Genomic DNA, 21,313 nt, shown 5'->3' on the forward strand with positions numbered 1-21,313 from the left:
GTCAGAAAAATAAGTACATTACATGTAATTTATTGTTCACTACAGTTACAAATAATATAAATGTACCTTTAAAGGTACAACAGTGGTTTTAGAGTGCAGTTGTGTTCATTTACATTCCCTTCTCCAGAAGAATAGGTGGAAAATGTGTAATCTTTCATCATAGAACTGTGTAAAATGAAAGAACCCTGAAAATCCTGGAGATTAATATAGGCAAATGAAATCTACAATTATAGTAGAATAAGGTACAATTATTTTCCCTAACTAAATGTACTAAATCCCCCTGAGGGGAAAACAACATAGAGACAAATTTTCTGACAATTCATGAATAAAACTGAATGTGCATCACAAAAATATTAAACTCGTTGTGCTGGCCTTCTTGTCCTCCTCTTTGGGGACCTAATGTTTGCAAGAGAGCCCCTACAAGTTCAGGCTTAAAATGAAAGAAATATTCATAGACCCAGGCTTTAGCCAGTCATTAACTTTTCCTGTAGTCTGTTCATTTTTTAATTATCTGTTTAGTTCTTCATTGTATACTTGTTATGAACCATTTGGAAACAGAAAATTGTCATTGTGGGATGCAGTGCTGGAGTAAAACATGGAATGTATGGACCTGTCCCTCTGGTCAGAGGCTGAAGGACTGCCCTTTTGCTCATGCGGGTTAGCTTAGGAGCATCTGTACAGACTGATGTCAGACACGAGTCACATTAAACATATAGCTTGAATAGCCTAACAAAAGTTCAGATTTTGTCACAAAATCATGCAGAAAGCTTGCCTTTAATGTTCAAGTGACTGCATATTCCTGTAAAGTTATACATTTTACCATTTATTTGCTTTAATCAGGCTATATATAGTACACTTGTAGTAAATGTGTTAACATCTAATTTACTTATTGGTTTCTTTATGCATTATTTGCTTTTTAGTGTTCTTCTCTGGTCTTAGTATGATTATGTAACACTTTGGGAGAAATATGCAGAATAGCAAACCAAAGCTTGAAGCTAAAATTGCGAATATTTCCACAGCTACAGTGAACTTTCCAGGAGAGCTGACATAACCTGGGATAAATGTGATCCAAACGGCACAGAATATGAGCATACTGAATGTGATGAACTTGGCTTCATTAAAGTTATCTGGTAACTTCCGACCCAGAAAAGCCAAAACAAAACATAGAATTGCCAGAAATCCTACATAACCCAGCACAGCCCAGAAACCTACTGCTGAACCAAAATTACACTCTAAAATGATTTTTTCTTTATAGTAGTTCATGTTTTTGTCAGGAAATGGGGGAGATAATATTAACCAAAGTGCACAAATAATGACCTGTATGAGAGTGAAGAAAAGGACACTGAGTCTCTGCTGTGGAGGCCCAAACCACTTCATGACATTACTGCCTGGAAGTGTAGCCCTGAAGGCCATTAACACCACTATAGTTTTCCCCAGAACACAGGAGATGCAGAGGACGAAGGTGATGCCGAAAGCTGTGTGGCGAAGCATGCAGGACCACTCAGAGGGTCTCCCAATGAAAGTAAGTGAACAGAAGAAACACAGAGTTAATGAGAATAGCAGCAGGAAGCTGAGCTCTGAGTTATTTGCTCTAACAATAGGTGTGTCCTTGTGTGTATAAAAAACTACTGCAATGCCTGTGGTAATACATACTCCTAACAAAGAAAATAGCACTAGAATGAGTCCCAATATTTCCTCAAATGCTAGAAATTCAATTAGTTTTAAGATGCACTTATCTTTCTCGTCATTAGACCAAAGCTCAGCTGGACACTTGGTGCAAGTTACCGAATCTGAAAAAGCGAAAGTTTGAACCATTGTATTTTAATATACATATGACTATATAAATAGTTCTAGTTTATTGTCGTACTCCTCTTTATACCTGTCATGTTACTGATCTCGCCTTCGCCGCAAGGTATACAGTCATAGCAGCAAATAGGCTTTCCCTTTTGTACAGTCTTCCTGGTGCCTGTGGGACAGCTCTCACTACATATAGAAACAGGCACCTAGAGAACACAGATAACTGAGCTATGACTTTATTTTAATATGTCATAGTAATTGTTCATTTGTTCTTATATTGCACTAGAATGCCTTGCACACACATATAGAGTAGTAAAAAAGTAATAAACAGCCTGTGATTTATATGGATTACCTGATGTGTGTTGTTGGCCCAGGTTATACTCATGTTGTTAAAAGAAAGCTGAAGATGTGCTTGCAAAGAGGCATCATAGAAACCCACTTTAACAAACACTATTTTACCAGTCGTGCCCTGCTGCCAGTTCAAGAGGTCATACCTCGCAGTGGGGTCTCCATTTTCATCAAAGTATACTTCCTCACTGGTTGTAGTAGAGAAATGAATTTTCTTTAATTCACTGAGTACCTAAATTAATCATTGGGAAATATCAAAATATAATTGTCAAAACATAAACCATTACTTGATTTTTCCCCTACTATTCTACATCATCAGACTCACCTGCCAATGTTGAGGGTTGTTTGTTGTGTTTGTACAAACAGCAAACCCTTCTTGTTCACTCCCACTTATTGAACAGTTATAACTTTTATCCAGGGAATGAGCAATAGCATACACAGCCTTATAAACATTATTTGCAATTTGTAACTCTGAAATGTCTGTATACTGGTTCTGCACTTTACTAAGGCTTTCATTGCCTTTACACATATCTTTCAACTTAGCATTTTCTGTTGTGGAAAGTTTACATTCAAATATCGCCTCCCACAACTCTTTATAAAGGTCAGTATCATAGGATGGGTATAGCTTGGTCAGAAATTCCCCTAAGCCATTGATTTTTGCCTTTGGAATAGCAAAACCCATCGACCCTCTTAGAATATGCTGCCATTCAACAGTTGCAATGTTCATATCAGAGATCCAGGATTCACTTCCAATCCACTGTAGGCCAGTGACGTTCTGCAGGGCCATTTCTGTTAGAAGAACTTCCATGTCAGAATATGAGACAAAGGCTATGATCACTTTGGAGGTTGAACTCTTGATAATCCCAATTATTCGTAATATGTTTTGTTTAGGGCCATTCCTTAAAAATGCTTCAGAATACTCAACACAAACTCCCTCTTCTTTGGCCGCACTGATAAATGTATTCATTCCATTATTTCCATAGTCATTGTCACTACACAGAGCCCCTACCCATGTCCAGCCAAAATGACTGACCAGTTTGGCCAAAGCTCGGCTCTGGTAGTAATCACTAGGAATTGTTCTAAAGAAAGATGGGTGCTTTTTTCTGTCACTTAGACATGCACAGGTTGCAAAGTGACTGATCTTTAAAACATTGAATATGTACATTTTTAGCAAGAGGATATATTTTTCTACATAATAAATAATAAATTCCAATTTTGCTAAGTAGAAAAATGTAAAGGGTTTACCATAGGTATGTGCAAAGGTCCCACTGTTGAACTGATAGCAATAGTCGGGGTCGATGATGTTTCTGCAATAATTGCTTGTACTGTTTCAGGTCTAGAGCAGGATAATTTTTCTGTGTAGCCATTAACTAAAGACAAGGAAGCTCTTATGGCCATTTCTACTGATCCACAAGAGTCATAGATTTTATAACCCAAATTGACTTTAGGAAGGATATCAGTTCTGTTATTTATTTCATCAATGGCAAATACCATTGTTTGTGCATTCTGAAATTCTCTGAGGCTCAAACTAGAAGATAGAAGAGAAAAACACTTTCATTAGACACAGTAAATTTCAATACCAAACACACATTTCTGGCTGATATTTTTGATTTTCTTCAGTTAATGCGGGAAGCAACAAATATGTTAGTGTTGTTCCTTTCCACCCAACAATTAATAATTGATTTAATTAATGAAGTCTTTAATATCCCCTCACCTTTTGCATTTTGGTTTCTGTGGTCCTGATGTGAATTGTGGTGTTGTCTGCTCCAAGCTGTTGTGAAAGGAAAAGATTCCACCTATCATCACATCCCCATCTTTACTAAGCTGAGGGGGATTCGGCAGCCCTCTTAAGCTGCAGGGAGGGTCAGGAGCTTTCACAAGTGTGAAGAGAAGCCATATGTGTAGGAAAGTCATTCTCACCATTAAAACATCTTTTGCTCTTTTTAGGCTATTATATAAGCTGCCTGGGTTCTCACATTGACAGCACTGTGGGGTGTGGACTTCAACTGCGCAGTCGCTTGACTGTATTTACTCAGAAGGCACACATTTGTATTGGGCTGCACTTTTGTGCAGATTTATGTGCAGCTTGAAAGCATTAGGACTCTGATGCATTTTATTGATTGTCTTTGATGTCTGTTCTACTGAATTCAAATTGATACAAAGACTATGAATTGATAGAGATCTGAGACAAACTATAGATTGATGGCATTAAGAACAATATACGTAATAATACTTCTAATTAAGATTTACTAAAAGGAAAGAGCTGAGTTAATAAAGTATTCATAATATCATTTGGTATTTTGTTATGTTTCTTTACTTGTTTTCATTATTTAAGTGTCTATCCAGTAGGTGCCTCGAGACTCAGTGGATGTCAGTTCAGGCTCAATACAAATTACTCAGTACATATCACACATGCAAGCAAAGTGTTGTTCAGTGCAAAAGTGTTGAATGATATTTCTCTGTAGACTTACAGATTTACATATACCTTTAAATATGCGATAGGCAGTTTCACAAGAGTACATGTATCTATGTTAGTATAGTTCACCTATCTAACATCCATAGGTAGTGCATTCTGAATTCTGAACAATGCATTAGTTCTTTGTTCAAGGTAACATCCAGAAGCCAAGCAGACTGCCCCAGAGTGTAGTGACCCAAAACAGTCTCAGGCACTTTATGGTTTATTTGTACTGGTTAGAAACCGAAATACTTTTGCAAAGAACATTTTTTTCGCTTTTTATTGTACCCATCCATCCATTATCTGTAACCGCTTATCCAATTTAGGGTCGCGGGGGGTCCAGAGCCTACCTGGAATCATCGGGCGCAAGGCGGGAATACACCCTGGAGGGGACGCCAGTCCTTCACAGGGCAACACAGACACACACACACATTCACTCACACATTCACACCTACGGACACTTTCGAGTCGCCAATCCACCTGCAACGTGTGTTTTTGGACTGTGGGAGGAAACCGGAGCACCCGGAGGAAACCCATGCGGACACGGGGAGAACACACCAACTCCTCACAGACAGTCACCCGGAGCGGGAATCGAACCCACAACCTCCAGGCCCCTGGAGCTGTGTGACTGCGACACTACCTGCTGCGCCACCGTGCCGCCCTTTATTGTACCCATTGTTCCTTTATATTCTTCTTCTTTATATAGTTCTTTTATACTTATTACGCCATATTCTATTCATGTTCAGTTTATATTAGTGTATTTTGTATACAAATTGCAAGTGGCATTCACAGTGCACTGATAAATTAGGCAAAAGCAGCATTCCAATCTCCATTAACCACCTGTATGTGCCTACGTCGTTCCATCCAAACAACATGGAAGAAACAGTAATGGTTGTGTCTGTGTTCCCCATTCTGTATGACTCAAAATGACAATAATAGAGAGATATAAATAAAAGAAAAGAGGCATGGAGGAAGGTTTCCATGGTATGGACTGAGCCTAGAAAGCCTAGGAATATTTCCAACACATATAGAGCACAGTAGCATGGTGTAGCTCATTTCACTGAGTTAATTTCCATGTTTAGAGATAAGAAAAGTAAAAAAAAAATTAATCTGCACATTTGAGTGGGGAAAAGAATGAATAAATATTGTATACGTAAACTATAGTTTTGTCCTGTAAACAAAATGAGTTTTGCATAATATCAACAGTAATGGGAACTAACAATATATAACTCATTTTTCATTTTTGTGTAATGTATGGAAACATGTATTGGCTTCATATTTTGGATTTCTTTGTAACATGCTCATTAATTATCATATTTAAATTATCATTTATTTCAAAAGTACAGGTTCATTACCTAAAATGGTAATGATGCCTCTAAAAAGTAATTTAACTATACAACATTACACTTATTGTGGAAGGTATCAGTAGTGTAATGTTCTGCATCACCATATGTAATGTATAGTTCTGAGCATAATTTTAGTTGTATGTTGACTTATTATTATTATTATATTTAATCATTGATCAACGTAATACAATGAAATGTATCTTCTGCATTTAACCGATCCGTGGCAGTGAATATACACAGACACAGACACACACATACACACGCACTAGAGCCAGTGAACACACTCAGAGCAACAGCTTGCCATTACTGGCTTCTAGGGAGCTGTTGGAGGTTATGTGCCTTGCCCAGGTTCACCTCCACTGTGGATTGAGTGAGGAGTATGGGGCTGCTCCCTCACTCGTACTGCGCTCAATTTTCCTGTCAGTCTTAAAAATAAAACCTGTGCCATTTCAGTCCCAAACTCGCTTCTCTGATCATTAGGCCGCATTTAATGTTATTTTTAAATCTGGACAGCACTACATAGTCTGGATTTCAAATGTATTGTGTTATAAACATCTTGTGTTATTCAAAATGTTTTGAAATCCCATCTGCACCCACTTATCAAAGAAAGACATGAGCATTTGTAGCTGTGTGAAAAATATTTATTTGGATACATAGGACCTACAATCAAATCATTTGGTTTTTCCCATTATTTGCTTTTTAGTGTTCATTTCAGGTTTCAGCAAAATCACATAGCATTTGGGCATAAAAATGCAAAATAACAAACCATAACTTGAAGCTAAAATAGCAAATATTTCCACAGCTACAGTGAACTTTCCAGGAGAGCTGACATAAGCTGGGATAAAAGTGATCCAAACGGCACAGAATATGAGCATACTGAATGTGATAAATTTGGCTTCATTAAAGTTATCAGGCAGCTTTCGAGCCAGAAAAGCCAGAACAAAACACAGACTAGCCAGCAGTCCTATATAACCCAGCACAGCCCAGAATCCTACTGCTGAACCTAAATTACATTCTAGAATGATCCTTTCTTTGTAGTAGTTCATGTTACTGTAGGAGAAAGGAGGGGATATTGTTAACCAAAGCACACAAATAATGACCTGTATAAGAGTGAAGACAAGGACACTGAGTCTCTGTTGTGGAGGCCCAAACCACTTCATGACATTGCTGCCTGGAAGTGTAGCCCTGAAGGCCATTAACACTACTATAGTTTTCCCCAAAACACAGGAGATGCAGAGGACAAAGGTGATGCCAAACGTTGTGTGGCGAAGCATGCAGGACCACTCAGAGGGCTGACCAATGAATGTAAGTGAACAGAGGAAACAGAGGGTCAGTGAGAAAAGCAACAGGAAGCTTAGCTCAGAGTTATTAGCCTTAACAATTGGAGTATTCCTATTGCAATAAAAAATTAAAGTGATCAGAATAGTGAAAAAGACTCCAACCAAAGAAAATATTGCAAGCATTATCCCCATAATTTCACTGTATGATAGGAATTCAACTACTTTTGCGATACAGCCATCTCCTCTTGTGTTTGACCAGTATTGTACTGGACATTTCAAACAGTTTAGGGAATCTGAAATAGAAGAAAAACTGTGACATTCATTAATTCATTAATTACAGATTCAATGTTTTTTTTTTTTAATTATTCCATGTATCTTGTTTTCATTAAATTACCTGTAATATTACTAATTTCTCCTGGTGGACATGGTATACAGTCATAACAGCAGACAGGCCTTCCTGTCTGTACAGCCTTCCTGGTGCCTGTGGGGCAACTCTTACTGCACACAGACACTGGCATCTACAGGACATTTAAAAACAAATATGTTTTTCATCTACATAAACAATTAAATATGCAAATAAACATAATTTGTATGCAAACGAAAACTAACCATTTGACGCTCTCCATTCCAGACAATTTGAGCACTATTCAGAGTAAATTGTCTGCCTTTAGGCAAAGATGCATCATAGTAACCGATTGTGGCAACTTTCATGGTACCCTCAGGGACTCGTTGCAGATTGATGAGCTCATACCTTGCAGGTGAATCTCCATTTTTGTCAAAAAATACATTTTCCCCTTCAGAAGCAATAAAATTTACATTCTGCAGGGATTTTACTACCTTTAACATAAAAACCGTGTTGAACATAGTAAAGATTAGTTATTGGGTAATTACATTAAATTTTTTAATTTATATTTCTAATAAATTGCATTACTCTGCCTCACCTCCCAAGGCTGTATTTGGGTAGGTTTAGTACAACTTGAATTCAGAAATGTTGAATTGCTTTGCTCACATGAGAGTAGATTGTGCAGTGCATGGGCCACTGCATAAACAGCCTTGTAGACATTGTTGGTGAACCTCAGGTCAGATACATCTGTAAATGCATTTCTCACATCCTTTATATGTTCAAAACCATTACATGTTCTCTGCCCTGCTCCTGGAGTTAACGAACAATTGAACACACTTTCCCAGAATTCTTTAAGAAATATGCTGTTTGGAAATTGTGAGGGGTTGACTTTCTCTAGAAAAGGACCCAGCCCAGGGATTTGAGCCTTGGGCACAGTGAAACCTATGGAGCCAATCAGAGATGTTTGTCCTAGGCTTTCTGTCAGAGAGCTGTCTGTGATCCAAGCATCACTGCCAATCCATTGCAGTCCTGTAATGTTTTGCTTGTATAACTCTTCCACCAGTACCTTAATCTCTCTGTGAGACATGAAGGCCATTATCACTTTTGATGTTGAATGTTTTATAATATCCACTATTCGAAGTATCTCATGGTATGGTCTTGTGCTTTCAAAAGCTGCAGAATATTCTATACACACACCCTCCTCTTGGGCAGCTGTAATAAACATTGCTATGCCGTTCAGTCCATAATCATTTGCATTACTTATGGCTCCCACCCATGTCCAACCAAAGTGTTTGACCAGCTGAGCCAATGCTCTGCTCTGGTAATAATCACTGGGAATTGTTCTGAAGAAGGAAGGGAACTCTTTTCTTTTGCTCAGGCAAGCACAGGTGGCAAAGTGACTTATCTGTGTAACATAGAGCACAGCATGATACAACTTGATAGGACAATTGAAACATATAAATTTATAAATAGTATTTATAGTAAATTTAGTCTTAATATGGCTTAATTAATAATTAATTCATAATTCTTAAGCATTAAAGCAAATGTTCTTTTAATCTTACCACTGGTATATTGAACTGTCCAACAGTCCTTGCAAGACCTATAGTTGGTGTGGACCCAGAATGTCCAATAATGGCTTGGACTGTTTGAGATGTGCACATTCTGGTGGTTGTTGAGCTTTCATGACCGCTTACCAAAGACATTGCAGCTCTCAGTATATCCATGGAGCCACAATTATTGTATATTTTGTATCCCAGAGTAACTCCAGGCAGAATATTAGCATTTTTGTTTATTTCTTCCACAGCAAATACCAGGGTCTGTGCAAACTGGAATTCTCTGAAACTTAAACTTAAGACAGTTTCTGATTATAATGAAGGTTGTTCACATCAAATAACACAAGCTAATAAAACATGCACACAAAGGATTGAAAGTGTTATATAAATATACAAAATCAAATGTTGAATAGAGTATACATACTCCCAGCATGGGCGGACTCCTGGCATTGTACGAAATGAGTCTGTGTAACCATCTTGCCCAGTACGAAATGAGAAAATGCCTCCAATGATAAGATCACCATCTGTCTGAAATTCAGGATGCTCCACATTAGTCTGTAGCCTGCAGGCAGGCTCTTCTGCCTCAGTAAGTAAAAACATTAAGACTAACTGTAACACAAGCATGGCAGCTCAGACTGTTGTTATTCATCCTAGATACTCCAGCATTTATGTACTCTGAGAAGGCCAGCTTCTGCCTCGGTTCTAGCTGACAAACAGCATCAAAAGCCTCAGGGGACTGAGGCTATTTAATGAAATTGATGCAGATTCATGTGGGTTTCTCTGTGGTGTGTGTGTATGTTTTAAACAAATTAAGGAGTAAGAATTGTGTTTGAAAAGCCTTGCATGTTTACCTAGTTAAGGTGGAATGTAGAAATCAAGCTTGGTAGTACACAGCAAATATAAGCGTTTCAAAGTAGGTAGATGTTTTAGTGACATGATGTACACTTGGTCGTGTGTTTTAAATGGATAAAATGGGAAACAAAACGAGTTTTGTTTATAAATCCTAGTGCTAGATTTAGCTTCACATATCTGTTTAAGGTGGAAATAAGTATTTAATAGCTAGAGAACAAAGCAAATAAGACCCAAAAAGACCCATTTAAGGTGAACTAAATGCTTAAAAACAAAAATTGTTAATAATTGGTTGAATAATAAAATTGGTTTGTGTGATTTGAATGAATAAAGTGGAATAACAGTTGCTTCAAAAACTTTCAAAAGCTGTAGTGCTAGCTTCAGCTCTTAAGGTGGAACAGAGAATTCAAGAACTTGGCCAATAACTGACACATGTAAGGTGGAAAGAAATGTTTGACTACGAAAATTGTGGATAAGATCTGCCTCCTAAACGACAATTATGGTGGAAGGGAAAATTGATAAGAAACACCAGCCTTGTCTAGTTAAAATATTTCAGGTGGATTTGGACAGTAAAGGATTGTAAATGCAGGGAAATGGCGACCCTAGTCACTGTCCAGTTGATATATGCAGTTCAGTTTAGCAGCTAGGCCTGCTAGTTAGAAAACTCATATTACCAGTTTGCTAGTTATAATAGGCAGATGAAGTGGTGTCACCTACCAGGGCTACAAAAAAAAAAAAAACAAACAAAAAAAAAAACATATAACTTTAGTGAAATCTGTAGTTTAATCCATGCGTTTTTGAAACTAGTTTATTAAGTATTAGACTGGAAAGCTAGTGTATACTGGCATAATATAATGTTTTAACTTACAAAAATGGACTAGAATTTAAGCTACCTTGTCAGTAATACAAAGGAATATTGTCTTTGTCTTATTTATTGTCATCTTTTCCGCTTATTCCATTTCAGGGTCATGGTGGCAAGAGGACAAGCAAAGAAGCAGAAAGGCACATCTGTCCCCCACAGGGGGTCACCAGTTTGGGGTGGCTGCAGGTTTTCATTCCAATCAAACAGGAGCACACCATCTTTAACTAACCAACAGTTCAAAGGAACACTAGGTAAGGTTTGGATTTTTATTTTTGTTCCTGAGGTTTCCCTTACTGTAATTCATATTTACAGCACTGTACTGAAATCAGTGGGGAGGGTTCAGGAGGATGGTGGTTTCCTACCCTCTTACAAAACTCATAGTGCATTTTCTGCAGTGCTGAGCCCAGAGTAGCAATGACAGATGCTCTGTCCTCCCTATAATGGTCAGTGGAGAATTTTAATGATTTTGAATCTGTAGTTTTATGGTAAAAATATTACATTTCTTTCAAGAATAAGACAACTTGATTAAAGAACACAGTGTAACATTTTGGCCTTAATTACAGATTCAGCATCATTACGATGCTCCACTGACCTGTAATAAGAAGAATATGGCCTCTGTCATTGCTACTCTAGGCCCAGCAATGCATAAACTGCATTGTGTATCTTTTAAAGGAGGGTAAGAATCCCTACATTGATTTTAGTACTGTTATAAACTTGAATTAGAGTAGGGGGAGCCCCAGGAGCAAAAAACCTAAATCTTACAATAAAAATTATCATTTAAAAAATAATCATTTTAAAAAAAAGTATCAGGTTTGCTTCTCCTTTACTGGAATGAAAACCTGCAGCCACACCATCCCTTTGTGGATAAGATTGGTGACCCTGCCCCACAGCTTCCACCAGCTCCTCCTTATTTAATATTAATATATTTTTATAAAATGTAATTGAGTTTGAATAAACAGTGTCTGTGAAATGGATGTTAAAATTGAAGTGTGGAGGGTACGGCTGAAGAAGTGTGGGTTCACTCAGCAAGGAGCAGGCAGGACTTAAAATAACTCTTTCTGTGAGAATTTATTCAAACGTTGCACACGTGATGATGTCACAATAAGAGAGGTACCCATAAAGACAAGTAAATAAAAACAGCGCGTTAGAACTAAACAGACCTAGTTTGTCTGTACTGCAGTTCCTTCTACCTTCACTGCCTACTGCAGCCAAATCCCCCTCATTTTAGGAACTTAGCCCCACCCCTCTCTTAATTGGACTAACCCAACTCTGGCAAAGGGGTAACAAAGTTGCTTACAGGAAGATATTGATTCCCTACAATATAACCAATAACTGATATCCCCAGCACATCTTATTCCAGCTTCACTGGTAAGTATTTATCTATGTACATAGTTTGTTAGTATTTTTACGTATTTGCTTTTTCCCTTTCACAGGTTCCTAAATCCAGCTCTTCCCTCCCCCTCTCTATACCTCACCGTGGGCCCTTCGGCTAGCACAAAGAGAGACAGGAAATTCGCCGCCCTTCCCCTAGGAACAGGACCTGAAACAAGGTAAGTAATAATACCGGCATGCATTCCTTAATGTATATTCCAGTCTTGGTGATGGGGCCAATTCACTGACCTCATCACAGTGTCATAATTCTGAAAATATTCACACTTCAGGTTTTTTTTTCTTCCCCCTTCTTTCTTTCTCCTGTGTCACTCTAACAGTGTTTCTCAACATTGATTCTGAATACACCTTGCCCTAAACATTTTAGTGGTTTCCATGCTCCTAACACACCTAATTGAACTATTCAGCATACCCTTTCAGAGTAGTAGTTGGTGCTATAACACGAAAACCACTCAAAGGTGCAGGGCAGGGTGTCTCCGGGATCGGGGTTGAGAAGCACTGTTCTAACAGGCTTACGTTACCAGTTCAATATGAATATTATTCAGTTTCCTAATATTTCATATGAACCGAGCACAGTGCATGTCAGTGTCAGCTTAATTTTACAGCTCGTTTTATTGAAGCCAAAATGTTTACAGTAATAAAAGATAATGTGACAATTTATTCACATTATTCAAACAAATGTGTGAAGGCCAAAGTGTCGTGACCAATCAGAGAGCTTGTTAATCCAAATAGCTTCTCCAGTAAGGAAGCTAGCTAGTTAAGTGAAATCTGGGCTTTGTGTTAGAAACGTTGATTAGAGTGATGTCGGTCCTTCCACGGTAAGAAAGGGAGGCACCTGTATATCTAATTATTTCTATGTATCTATAACTATTTTAAATTATTTTATGACTGTCTTTGAGGGGAAAAACATAGCTCACTAGGTAGATGACTAATAAACATGCTAACTGTCACGCCTATCTGAATGCCATACCCACAATTAAAAGGATAATTTTTTACACATGATTTTTAATACAGTCTCTGCTAGATGTGCGCGCCACTGGTTTCTTTCCTTCTGGCGCACAGCTGTTTCTGTCCTAGTGCCCTCGGTCGAAAAGTCTGTACACCCAATAAGTGCTTTTACTCTATAGAATTAGTTGTTGCATCCAGGGGCAATACAAAATGACTTTTGCCTCAACTTTTGCTTTTGTCTTGAATTTTTCATTGAGTTTACTATGGTAATGCACGCTAATGTAAACTAATGCAGCTTCCCCAGGACAAACAGCCTCAAGATGTCACATTCAACGATACAACAACATGGCGCAACACTTGTATAATGAGTGCCATTTGAATTGCCTGCTATTTTTAATTCAGTTTCACTGACAATGTTAAACCTATAAGATTTTAAGAATGATATTCGTCTTGTAAACAACATCTACTTTTTCATGTTCACGTTCTTCCTGTCATTATCTGAAGCTCATGACCATACGAGAGGGTAGGGTCATAGACTGACCAGTAAATGGAGAGCTTTGCTTCATAGCTCAGCTCCCACTTTACCATGATGGTTTGGTAAGCGTTGAAGTCCCCCAGCAAACCAGAGTCTGTGCAATTGAAATCCTGCCCAAGAATTATTTTTTCCACAGGGTTTATTAAACAAAAACCTGACCTAAATGAAGAAACGATTATTCAAACATCAAAATAATCCATAGATTACTTGATTATTCAAATGAACAGTTGTAATTGACTACATAAGTTGATTGATTAATTGTCATTTTTAACTTGTTTACATTTATTGATTTAGATGGAATGAAATGACAACAGTGATTTTTAATGCTATGCATCAGTTGCCATAAAATGACAAATGCATGTTTTATTTTTGTATTTATGGACACATCCATGCCTCCTTCTGTGCACACAGCAACCAACTCCACAGGTAAGGTGTTTTTTATATATCATCATTTTTAAAAACATAAAGGGAGTGCTGCCCTTTCTCACCTTAGTGCTCCTGTTTGTACTGAGGTAGAAATTCAGAAATCTACAATCCATCCAACATTCTTTTAAGCATCTTTAGAACTTCAGTCTGTCATCAGTCTTCTACTGACCTGGTTTCTGTCTCTCGCAGTGCTCTCTAAGAGGACGTGTAGGACTGTGGCAGTGTATGAGGAGACTGACCATGGATAAATCACAAAACGAATCCACTCAGAGGTGAGTGATATGTGGAGCGTTGTACAAGAGGTTATTTGTATTAAATTAATGCTCTTTCTGTAGTAATTTCTTCAGTACAGCTTTCTCAAGTGTATTAGCAAGAGAAAATAGTTTCAGTGAAAGGTGGCATTGGAGAAGGTTTACATGAATCTTGGTGCGTAAAGAATAAAGTTATGTTACAACCAAGCACACCATTGTTTTTCTTGTGAAATTCACAATAAGTTTGATGTGTTACATGACCCTATTCCCAGGGGAAAAAACAAAAGTTGGATCCAAATGACCGACTTGAAAATGGCCGCCATGGTCAGCACACATCTTGTAAAGTCCCACAACAGGAAGTTAATTTCGCCAACCATTCCCATTTTATTAAGGTGTATCCATATAAATGGCCCACCCTGTAGATCGAATATGCAGATTATTTTTTTTACCTATTACAGCCCAAGTTCCTAAACTCGTCTCTTGCTTGTTCGTTCAGTTTTCCTCAAACTAGCAACCTGCTCAATCTTCATGTCTGGGGACGAGGTGGAGGAGGCTGACAGTTCTCTCCACTGTTTTGAAACTGTATTATAGTTCCGAAATTAAACATGCCCCAAACTGCATAGCACTGCACTGAATAGTATGGAAAAAAACATAATATACCACACTTAGCAGTGCTTTCTGTAGTGTAGTATGTGAAGTTAACGTTAATGTTAATCAGATGCTGTTCCAAATCATTATTATAAATGTAGTAATTTGCTGCCATATCTACATAGGAATCAGCTTATAGCTAGCTAATATTTTGGGTATTGGGTGGGCAAAATTCTCAAAAAAAAACTCAGCAAAAATGTCCACCCCAATATTAAACTCACTCCTATGTCCTTGCATCCACATAATATCAAAGTGTTTTTTTTACATACATTGTCATATACAGGTCATTTTTGTTATTGTTTTTGACACCAACATGTATTTTTGGACCATGGGAGGAAAGCAGAGCACCCAGATACAGTGAGAACACACCAGAGGAGTCATTCGGCACGGGGCTTGAACCCATGACTCCAGGACCCTGGAGTTGTGTGACAGTGGCACTAATTGTTGTGCCACCAAATATAAAACCAAATATGCCATTGGGCTCTGTGAAGAAGGTCCAGAGTAGGGCTGTGAAAAGGACAGCACTTACACAAAGCACACAGCAAATTTGCCAGGGTTAAATCAGCATAGTTTTAAATTAACACTCTTAGGGGTGGTTTCCAAGACCAGGATTAAGCCTAGTCCTGGAATATATCATCCTTTCAATGGAATAATCACAAATCAAAATGTTGTGTAGTCCAGGATCTGGCTTAATCTCTGTCTGGGAAACCACGTCTGAGTGTTTAAATATAATTGTTAAAACAAATTCCAGTTGGTAACACATGTAAGCCTAAATATGATGGGATTACCTTAAATTAAGACATGTTAAAAAGTCTAAAAGCCCCATGGCTCTGCTCTCGTCGCTTCAGTCTGGTTGTATTCCTTCAGTAGCTCACAACTGCTAAGAGACTGGTCAGATGCTGTTGGTTTAAATGTAGACTAAAATGCAATGTACTGCCCACAAGATTCTCACAAGTGCATACTGGTCCTCCTCCCCTGCATTCCTTAATTTGATTTCTGAAATTTGGCAACCTTATGCACACAGTGTATGCAGGGAGAAGGTGTAGTGCTTTTCCTGATAGTGAGTGTCATTTCAAGACAAAAAAATAAAGAAAAAACATTAATTGAATGCCTGTTACAAACTTTAACTAAATTGAAAAGCCATTGATGCACTAGTTGAAATAGCATTATGCAGCAGAGGAAACCTGGTTATTGATAAACGTAAAGTAAGCCTGCTGAAAAAGCCAGTAAAAATGTTTGTGCAATGAACACTGCAGTATTTAGGGCAGACTGAATTGATGTTTATGACGTCATGACTGTATATCTTACAGATACCTGTATTTAATGAGTTAATAGTTGTTCACAACTGTTGTTTAGTTTTTCTATGTGTAGATGGATATTCAACATTTTTTTTCTTTTTTTGTAAAGGCAGCAGCTGCTTGTGACTTTGATTAATCTGTACCCCATCAGAGATATTTGCTGCTGAGGCAATTACCCCAGACCCTCCTGGTTAAAATTTACCCTCCCTAATCATTAATCTCTACTGATGGCCCTGCCTAATACTGTTTTATTGCTTAAAACTCTCTTAAGTACTGTTAATTAATGTTCCCTTATTGTAAAGTGTGACCAACTAAGCACTTGTATTGCCATTATTAATATATTTTTATTAAGACTTTGCAGTGTTACTTCAACATGCTTGTGCAAAATAAATGGAAATATATTTTCTATGATATTTAATTATTACGGTCTGAAACAAATACACATTTGAGGTAACTCTTAATTTAACATTTAAGCTATTTAAGGGTTTAGTTTTAAAATGCTCATTAAGATGTTTAAGTTTTAAAGATGCTTGTTGCTTTAAACTTAGCAGTGGTACCAGTTGTTATATGTATTAGTTCATTGTAAGTGTTTTTGTTTGATTAGGCAGAACAGAGCAAACATTTAGATGATGATCTAACAATTGAATGCTTATGCAAAGTCCAAAAAAGTTTATTTGGATTTTAAAGGAATCTTTCCCATCATATGTCTTTTAGAATTCTTCTCTGGTTTCAGTAAAATGACATAACATTTTGGTAGAAAAATGCAAAAGAGCAAAGCAAAGCTTGAAGCCAAAATTGCAAATATCTCCACAGCCACAGTGAATTTTCCAGGAGAGCTGACATAAGCTGGAATAAAGGTGATCCAAACTGCACAGAATATGAGCATACTGAATGTGATGAACTTGGCTTCATTGAAATTATCAGGCAGCTTTCGTGCCAAAAAAGCTAAAACAAAGCACAAAAGTGCCAAAAGTCCTATATAACCCAGCACAGCCCAGAAACCTATAGTGGATCCTAAATGACATTCTAGAATGATCTTTTCTTTGTAGTGCTTTAGGTTTTTGAAGGGGTAAGGAGGAGATTTTGTTAACCAAAGCACACAAATAATGACCTGTATTAGTGTGAAGACGAGGACACTGAGTCTCTGCTGTGGAAGCCCAAACCATTTCATGACATTACTGCCTGGAAGTGTAGCCCTGAAGGCCATTAACACCACTATTGTTTTCCCCAGAACACAGGAGATGCAGAGAACGAAGGTGATTCCAAATGCCGTGTGACGAAGCATGCAGGACCACTCAGAGGGCTGACCAATGAAAGTAAGTGAACAGAGGAAACACAGAGCCAGTGAGAAGAGCAGCAGGAAACTCAGTTCTGAGTTGTTGGCTTTGACTATTGGGGTATTTTTATATTTGAAGAAAATTATTGCTATTATTATTGTCATAAAGGCACCAGTTATAGAAATTGATGTTAACAAAATTCCCATTATTTCATTGTATGACAGATATTCAGTTTCTTTCTTTACACATCCATCTCTGTGAACATTTGACCAGTAGTCTTGATCACATTGTTCACATGCAATAGAATCTGTAATAGATGAAAAAAGAGTTAGTTTACACACGAGTAAAAGGTTTTCATAACAAATCAAAAATAATAATTATATATCAGATATAACACTCAAATTAAGCAAATGTATTACACAAAATCAGACATTTAGATCTGCCTAGGTATAAACCAATAGAAAAAAATAGGCCTCTAAATGTTAAGACCACATTATCACAAAAAAAAAAACAAATATTATTTGCACCTGTCATATTACTAATCTCTCCTTCAGCACATGGTATACAGTCAAAACAGCAGATAGGCTTTCCTTTCTGTACAGCTTTCCTGGTGCCTGGAGGACAGCTCTCACTGCACACAGACACCGGCACCTGAGATCATGAAAAATATTAATTTCCAAACAATGCTTCCTGACCTGTATATTTATTTAGTATTCAGTATTATATATAGTTATACACAAAACATACTGGTTTAATTTTCAAGAATCACACACAGTTCCTTATCTTACACTCACCTGACTGCTATTTTGTGTCCACATAATCGAGGCCAAATTTACTGCTAATCGATTATGAGGAGGAGAAGAGGAGTCATAATATCCAACCGTGGCAAATTCATATTGGTGTTCTTTACTTATCTGCCAATTAATTATCTCATATTTTGCTGCAGGGTCACCATTTTCATCAAAATGGACTTCTTCACCCTCTTTGGTTTGAAATTGCACCATTTTGAGGTGTTCTAGAAACTGACAAAGCAGACTATTATGTCATGTCCATACATTTCTGTGGCAAAACTCTAGGGCCAAATTGAATATAATTTTAACTCACAGTGAGAGGATCAGGCTGCCTTTTTGTTGGACATGTTTGTGTACAGCCAAGGAGGTTGTGTAGGGTGTGGGCAACAGCATATACACCTTTATACACATTACTAAATATGGGTAACAGTGACATATCTGTGAATGTATTTTCCACATCAGATAGATTCTCATTGCCTGTACACACTGGTGAATCCCCAGAGTCATTCTGAGAGGTGTATTTACACTTGAACAGAGCTTCCCAGAATTTAGTAAAAATGTCACTGCCTGCAGATTTCAGTGGATATATATCCAGAATGAACTCCTTTAAACCTGTGACTTTTGTTTTGGGGATAGCTAGCCCTATGGCTCCCAGCAGTATTTTGTGTTTATCCAGGGAAGCTACAGTTGAATCAGAAATCCAGCCTTCAGTTCCCACCCACTGGTATCCAGTGATGTTGTGTTCAAAAAACACATGCAACAATATCTCCAAGTCCCAATGAGCGAGAAATGCCACAATAACTCGAGAAGTGGAGGTTTTGATCAGTTCAACAGTTCTCAGCACTTTTTCTTGTGAATAGGTTCTGAAAAATGGAAGGGAATATTCTAAACAGACTCCCAACTGCTCTGCAACTTTAGTGAATGTGGCCATACCACTGTTTCCATAATCATCATCTGTTCTTAATGCACCCACCCAGGTCCATCCAAAGTGATTTACCATTTCAGCCAGTGCTCTGCTCTGGTGATAATCACTGGGGATTGTGCGCAGGAATGAAGGGTATTTCTTTTTGTCACTAAGACACTCACAGGTGGCATAGTGACTGATCTAAAAAAACATTTTGTATTATTTAGCAGTAGTCAATTTTGCATTTTTTGATAGTGCTATAACTTTTCAAAAACATTGAAATTAAACAAAATGTGTTATATTTATAATTATATTTCATGATGTGTAGAGATTACTAGATGCCCAACTCATAACATAACAGCTTAGATACTTACTATGGGAAAGCTGAAAGGGCCAATACTCTTGGCAATAGCCATGCAAGGTGATGAGGCCGTGTCACCTATTATAGCTTGTACTTGATCAGGTTTAGTGCAGACCTGCCCTTGGGCCATGTTGTCATTTCCATTAATTAGTGCCATGGCTACTTTAACTCCCCTTGCCATTGAACTGCAGGTATCATAGATCTTGTAGCCCAGAGAGATACCAGGCAGTAAAGAGGAACTGTTGTTTATCTCCTCTGTTGCAAAGATCAACGACTGTGAATACTGGAAGGCTCTAAAGTCAAGACTAAGTTAGGAAAAACATATACATTATTATGAAACACCATCATTGTCACTTAAACCCTGATCATTTAACTTAATATGATATAGTTATATTATATATTACACTATATTATATTATATTGTCAAAATTGGTTCACACTTTGTTGCTTACCTCATGCACTTCAGTGGAGGTGGCTGTGCCACATAGGACAAGTCTCTGATCTCCCAACTGCTATGGAAAGGGAAAATCCCTCCAACTATGATATCACCTTCCTTGGACAGTTGTGGGTATACAGGCTCTCCTTGCAGGCTACAAGCAGTCTCATTTGCTGCAGAAAAAGTAATAATAGCCATCATAATATATAGTATTGCAAAGAGAGACTCCATCCACCTACTCTTAAATGTTGCTTAAGAGAGTGTGTGCTAGATTTAATGTCTCAACCAGGAACAGGAAGGGTTTGTGGTATTTATATACTGTAGATGCAAATACAAAGCCTCTATGCTATGGTCAAAGGAGGTGTGACCTTGCAGTGTAATATCACTGTTCTGGAAAAAAAAACAGCCTCAATGTCTCAGGGTTAATCTAAGGTCTAAGGATTTTAATGGTTTTAATAGGCTTCCTTTTCTATTTTGTTTATTCTGTGTAATTTGACAATATATTGCCTTTGTTTTAGGATTGTGCCTGTGCATGTTTGTACAGTCAGAAATACTGAATAACTTTTAGGACCTTTAATTGTAGAACATAACTGCACCATTTTCTATATTATTGATAGATTTTGAAATTGGTAGAAATTGCTTTGATTTTATATGCCCCATTTCATCTCCTGGACTTATATTATGTTCTTCTGCTTTACACAGTTCCATAGTCTCCTTTTGGAGAGGAGAATATAATGTAATTTTAAGGGAAAAATGGACTTTAATGCTACTGCTGTACTACTTAAGGCACATTTACACCGTTTGTACATTTAGGAACAATAATGTACCACTACCATTTTTTTCTGAGAGTGTATGACACAATAAAATACAAAGCAGTGTTCCTTTAAAAGGATCAGAATCAAAGTATTCACAAAGACCTCTGTAAAAAATTGAATGACATGTCTTTAGAAGATGTAAGATAATTATATTCTTTTGTCATATTTATCAGTGTAGTAATTTTATTCAAGTTTTTAAGACATTTATATCCAGATACATATTGCCACTGGTTAAAGCAAAAAAAAAAAAAAAAAAAAAAGATCAGTGCCCACAGTGAAAATATTTGAAATGTTTTTGATATTGACCTTTAAATCAAGGTTAAAAATAAATTAAAAAATGATGAATTCTTGTTTTCATTACATTTTGCATAATGTCTCCACTTTATGAAAAATGGTTATTT

The 21,313-nt window shown here is 37.4% G+C and overlaps 3 protein-coding genes and 1 long non-coding RNA gene across 4 annotated transcripts in view; 1 reads left to right on the forward strand and 3 right to left on the reverse strand.

The window, feature by feature from the left end:
• Positions 1 to 882: 882 nt before the first annotated feature.
• On the reverse strand, positions 883 to 3,963 carry LOC136709845 (extracellular calcium-sensing receptor-like). The gene is made up of 6 exons (XM_066685377.1): positions 3,860 to 3,963; positions 3,391 to 3,673; positions 2,471 to 3,286; positions 2,150 to 2,377; positions 1,880 to 2,003; positions 883 to 1,790 (listed from the first exon to the last, which is right to left on the reverse strand). Exons 1-6 carry the CDS (start codon positions 3,946 to 3,948, stop codon positions 883 to 885), a joined length of 2,448 nt encoding a protein of 815 aa, XP_066541474.1. The 5' UTR covers positions 3,949 to 3,963.
• A 2,654-nt stretch (positions 3,964 to 6,617) lies between these two features.
• LOC136709331 (extracellular calcium-sensing receptor-like) lies at positions 6,618 to 9,598 on the reverse strand. Its single transcript, XM_066684474.1, has 6 exons — positions 9,547 to 9,598; positions 9,132 to 9,430; positions 8,168 to 8,974; positions 7,836 to 8,063; positions 7,621 to 7,744; positions 6,618 to 7,519 (listed from the first exon to the last, which is right to left on the reverse strand). Exons 1-6 carry the CDS (start codon positions 9,596 to 9,598, stop codon positions 6,618 to 6,620), a joined length of 2,412 nt encoding a protein of 803 aa, XP_066540571.1.
• A 4,719-nt stretch (positions 9,599 to 14,317) lies between these two features.
• LOC136709228 (uncharacterized) overlaps positions 14,318 to 21,313 on the forward strand; it is a 30,340-nt gene continuing 23,344 nt past the window's right edge. Inside the window, exons 1-2 of the long non-coding RNA XR_010804465.1 lie at positions 14,318 to 14,403; positions 17,560 to 17,644. This is a non-coding gene — a long non-coding RNA (uncharacterized lncRNA). The remainder of the gene's footprint in view (positions 14,404 to 17,559; positions 17,645 to 21,313) is intronic.
• Positions 16,999 to 20,328, reverse strand: LOC136709226 (extracellular calcium-sensing receptor-like). The gene is made up of 6 exons (XM_066684311.1): positions 20,114 to 20,328; positions 19,675 to 19,966; positions 18,710 to 19,501; positions 18,400 to 18,627; positions 18,133 to 18,256; positions 16,999 to 17,912 (listed from the first exon to the last, which is right to left on the reverse strand). The coding sequence occupies exons 1-6, from the start codon at positions 20,326 to 20,328 to the stop codon at positions 16,999 to 17,001; spliced, it is 2,565 nt and encodes an 854-aa protein (XP_066540408.1).

This window comes from Hoplias malabaricus, chromosome 11, assembly GCF_029633855.1.
Source record: "Hoplias malabaricus isolate fHopMal1 chromosome 11, fHopMal1.hap1, whole genome shotgun sequence".
Taxonomy (NCBI): domain Eukaryota; kingdom Metazoa; phylum Chordata; class Actinopteri; order Characiformes; family Erythrinidae; genus Hoplias; species Hoplias malabaricus.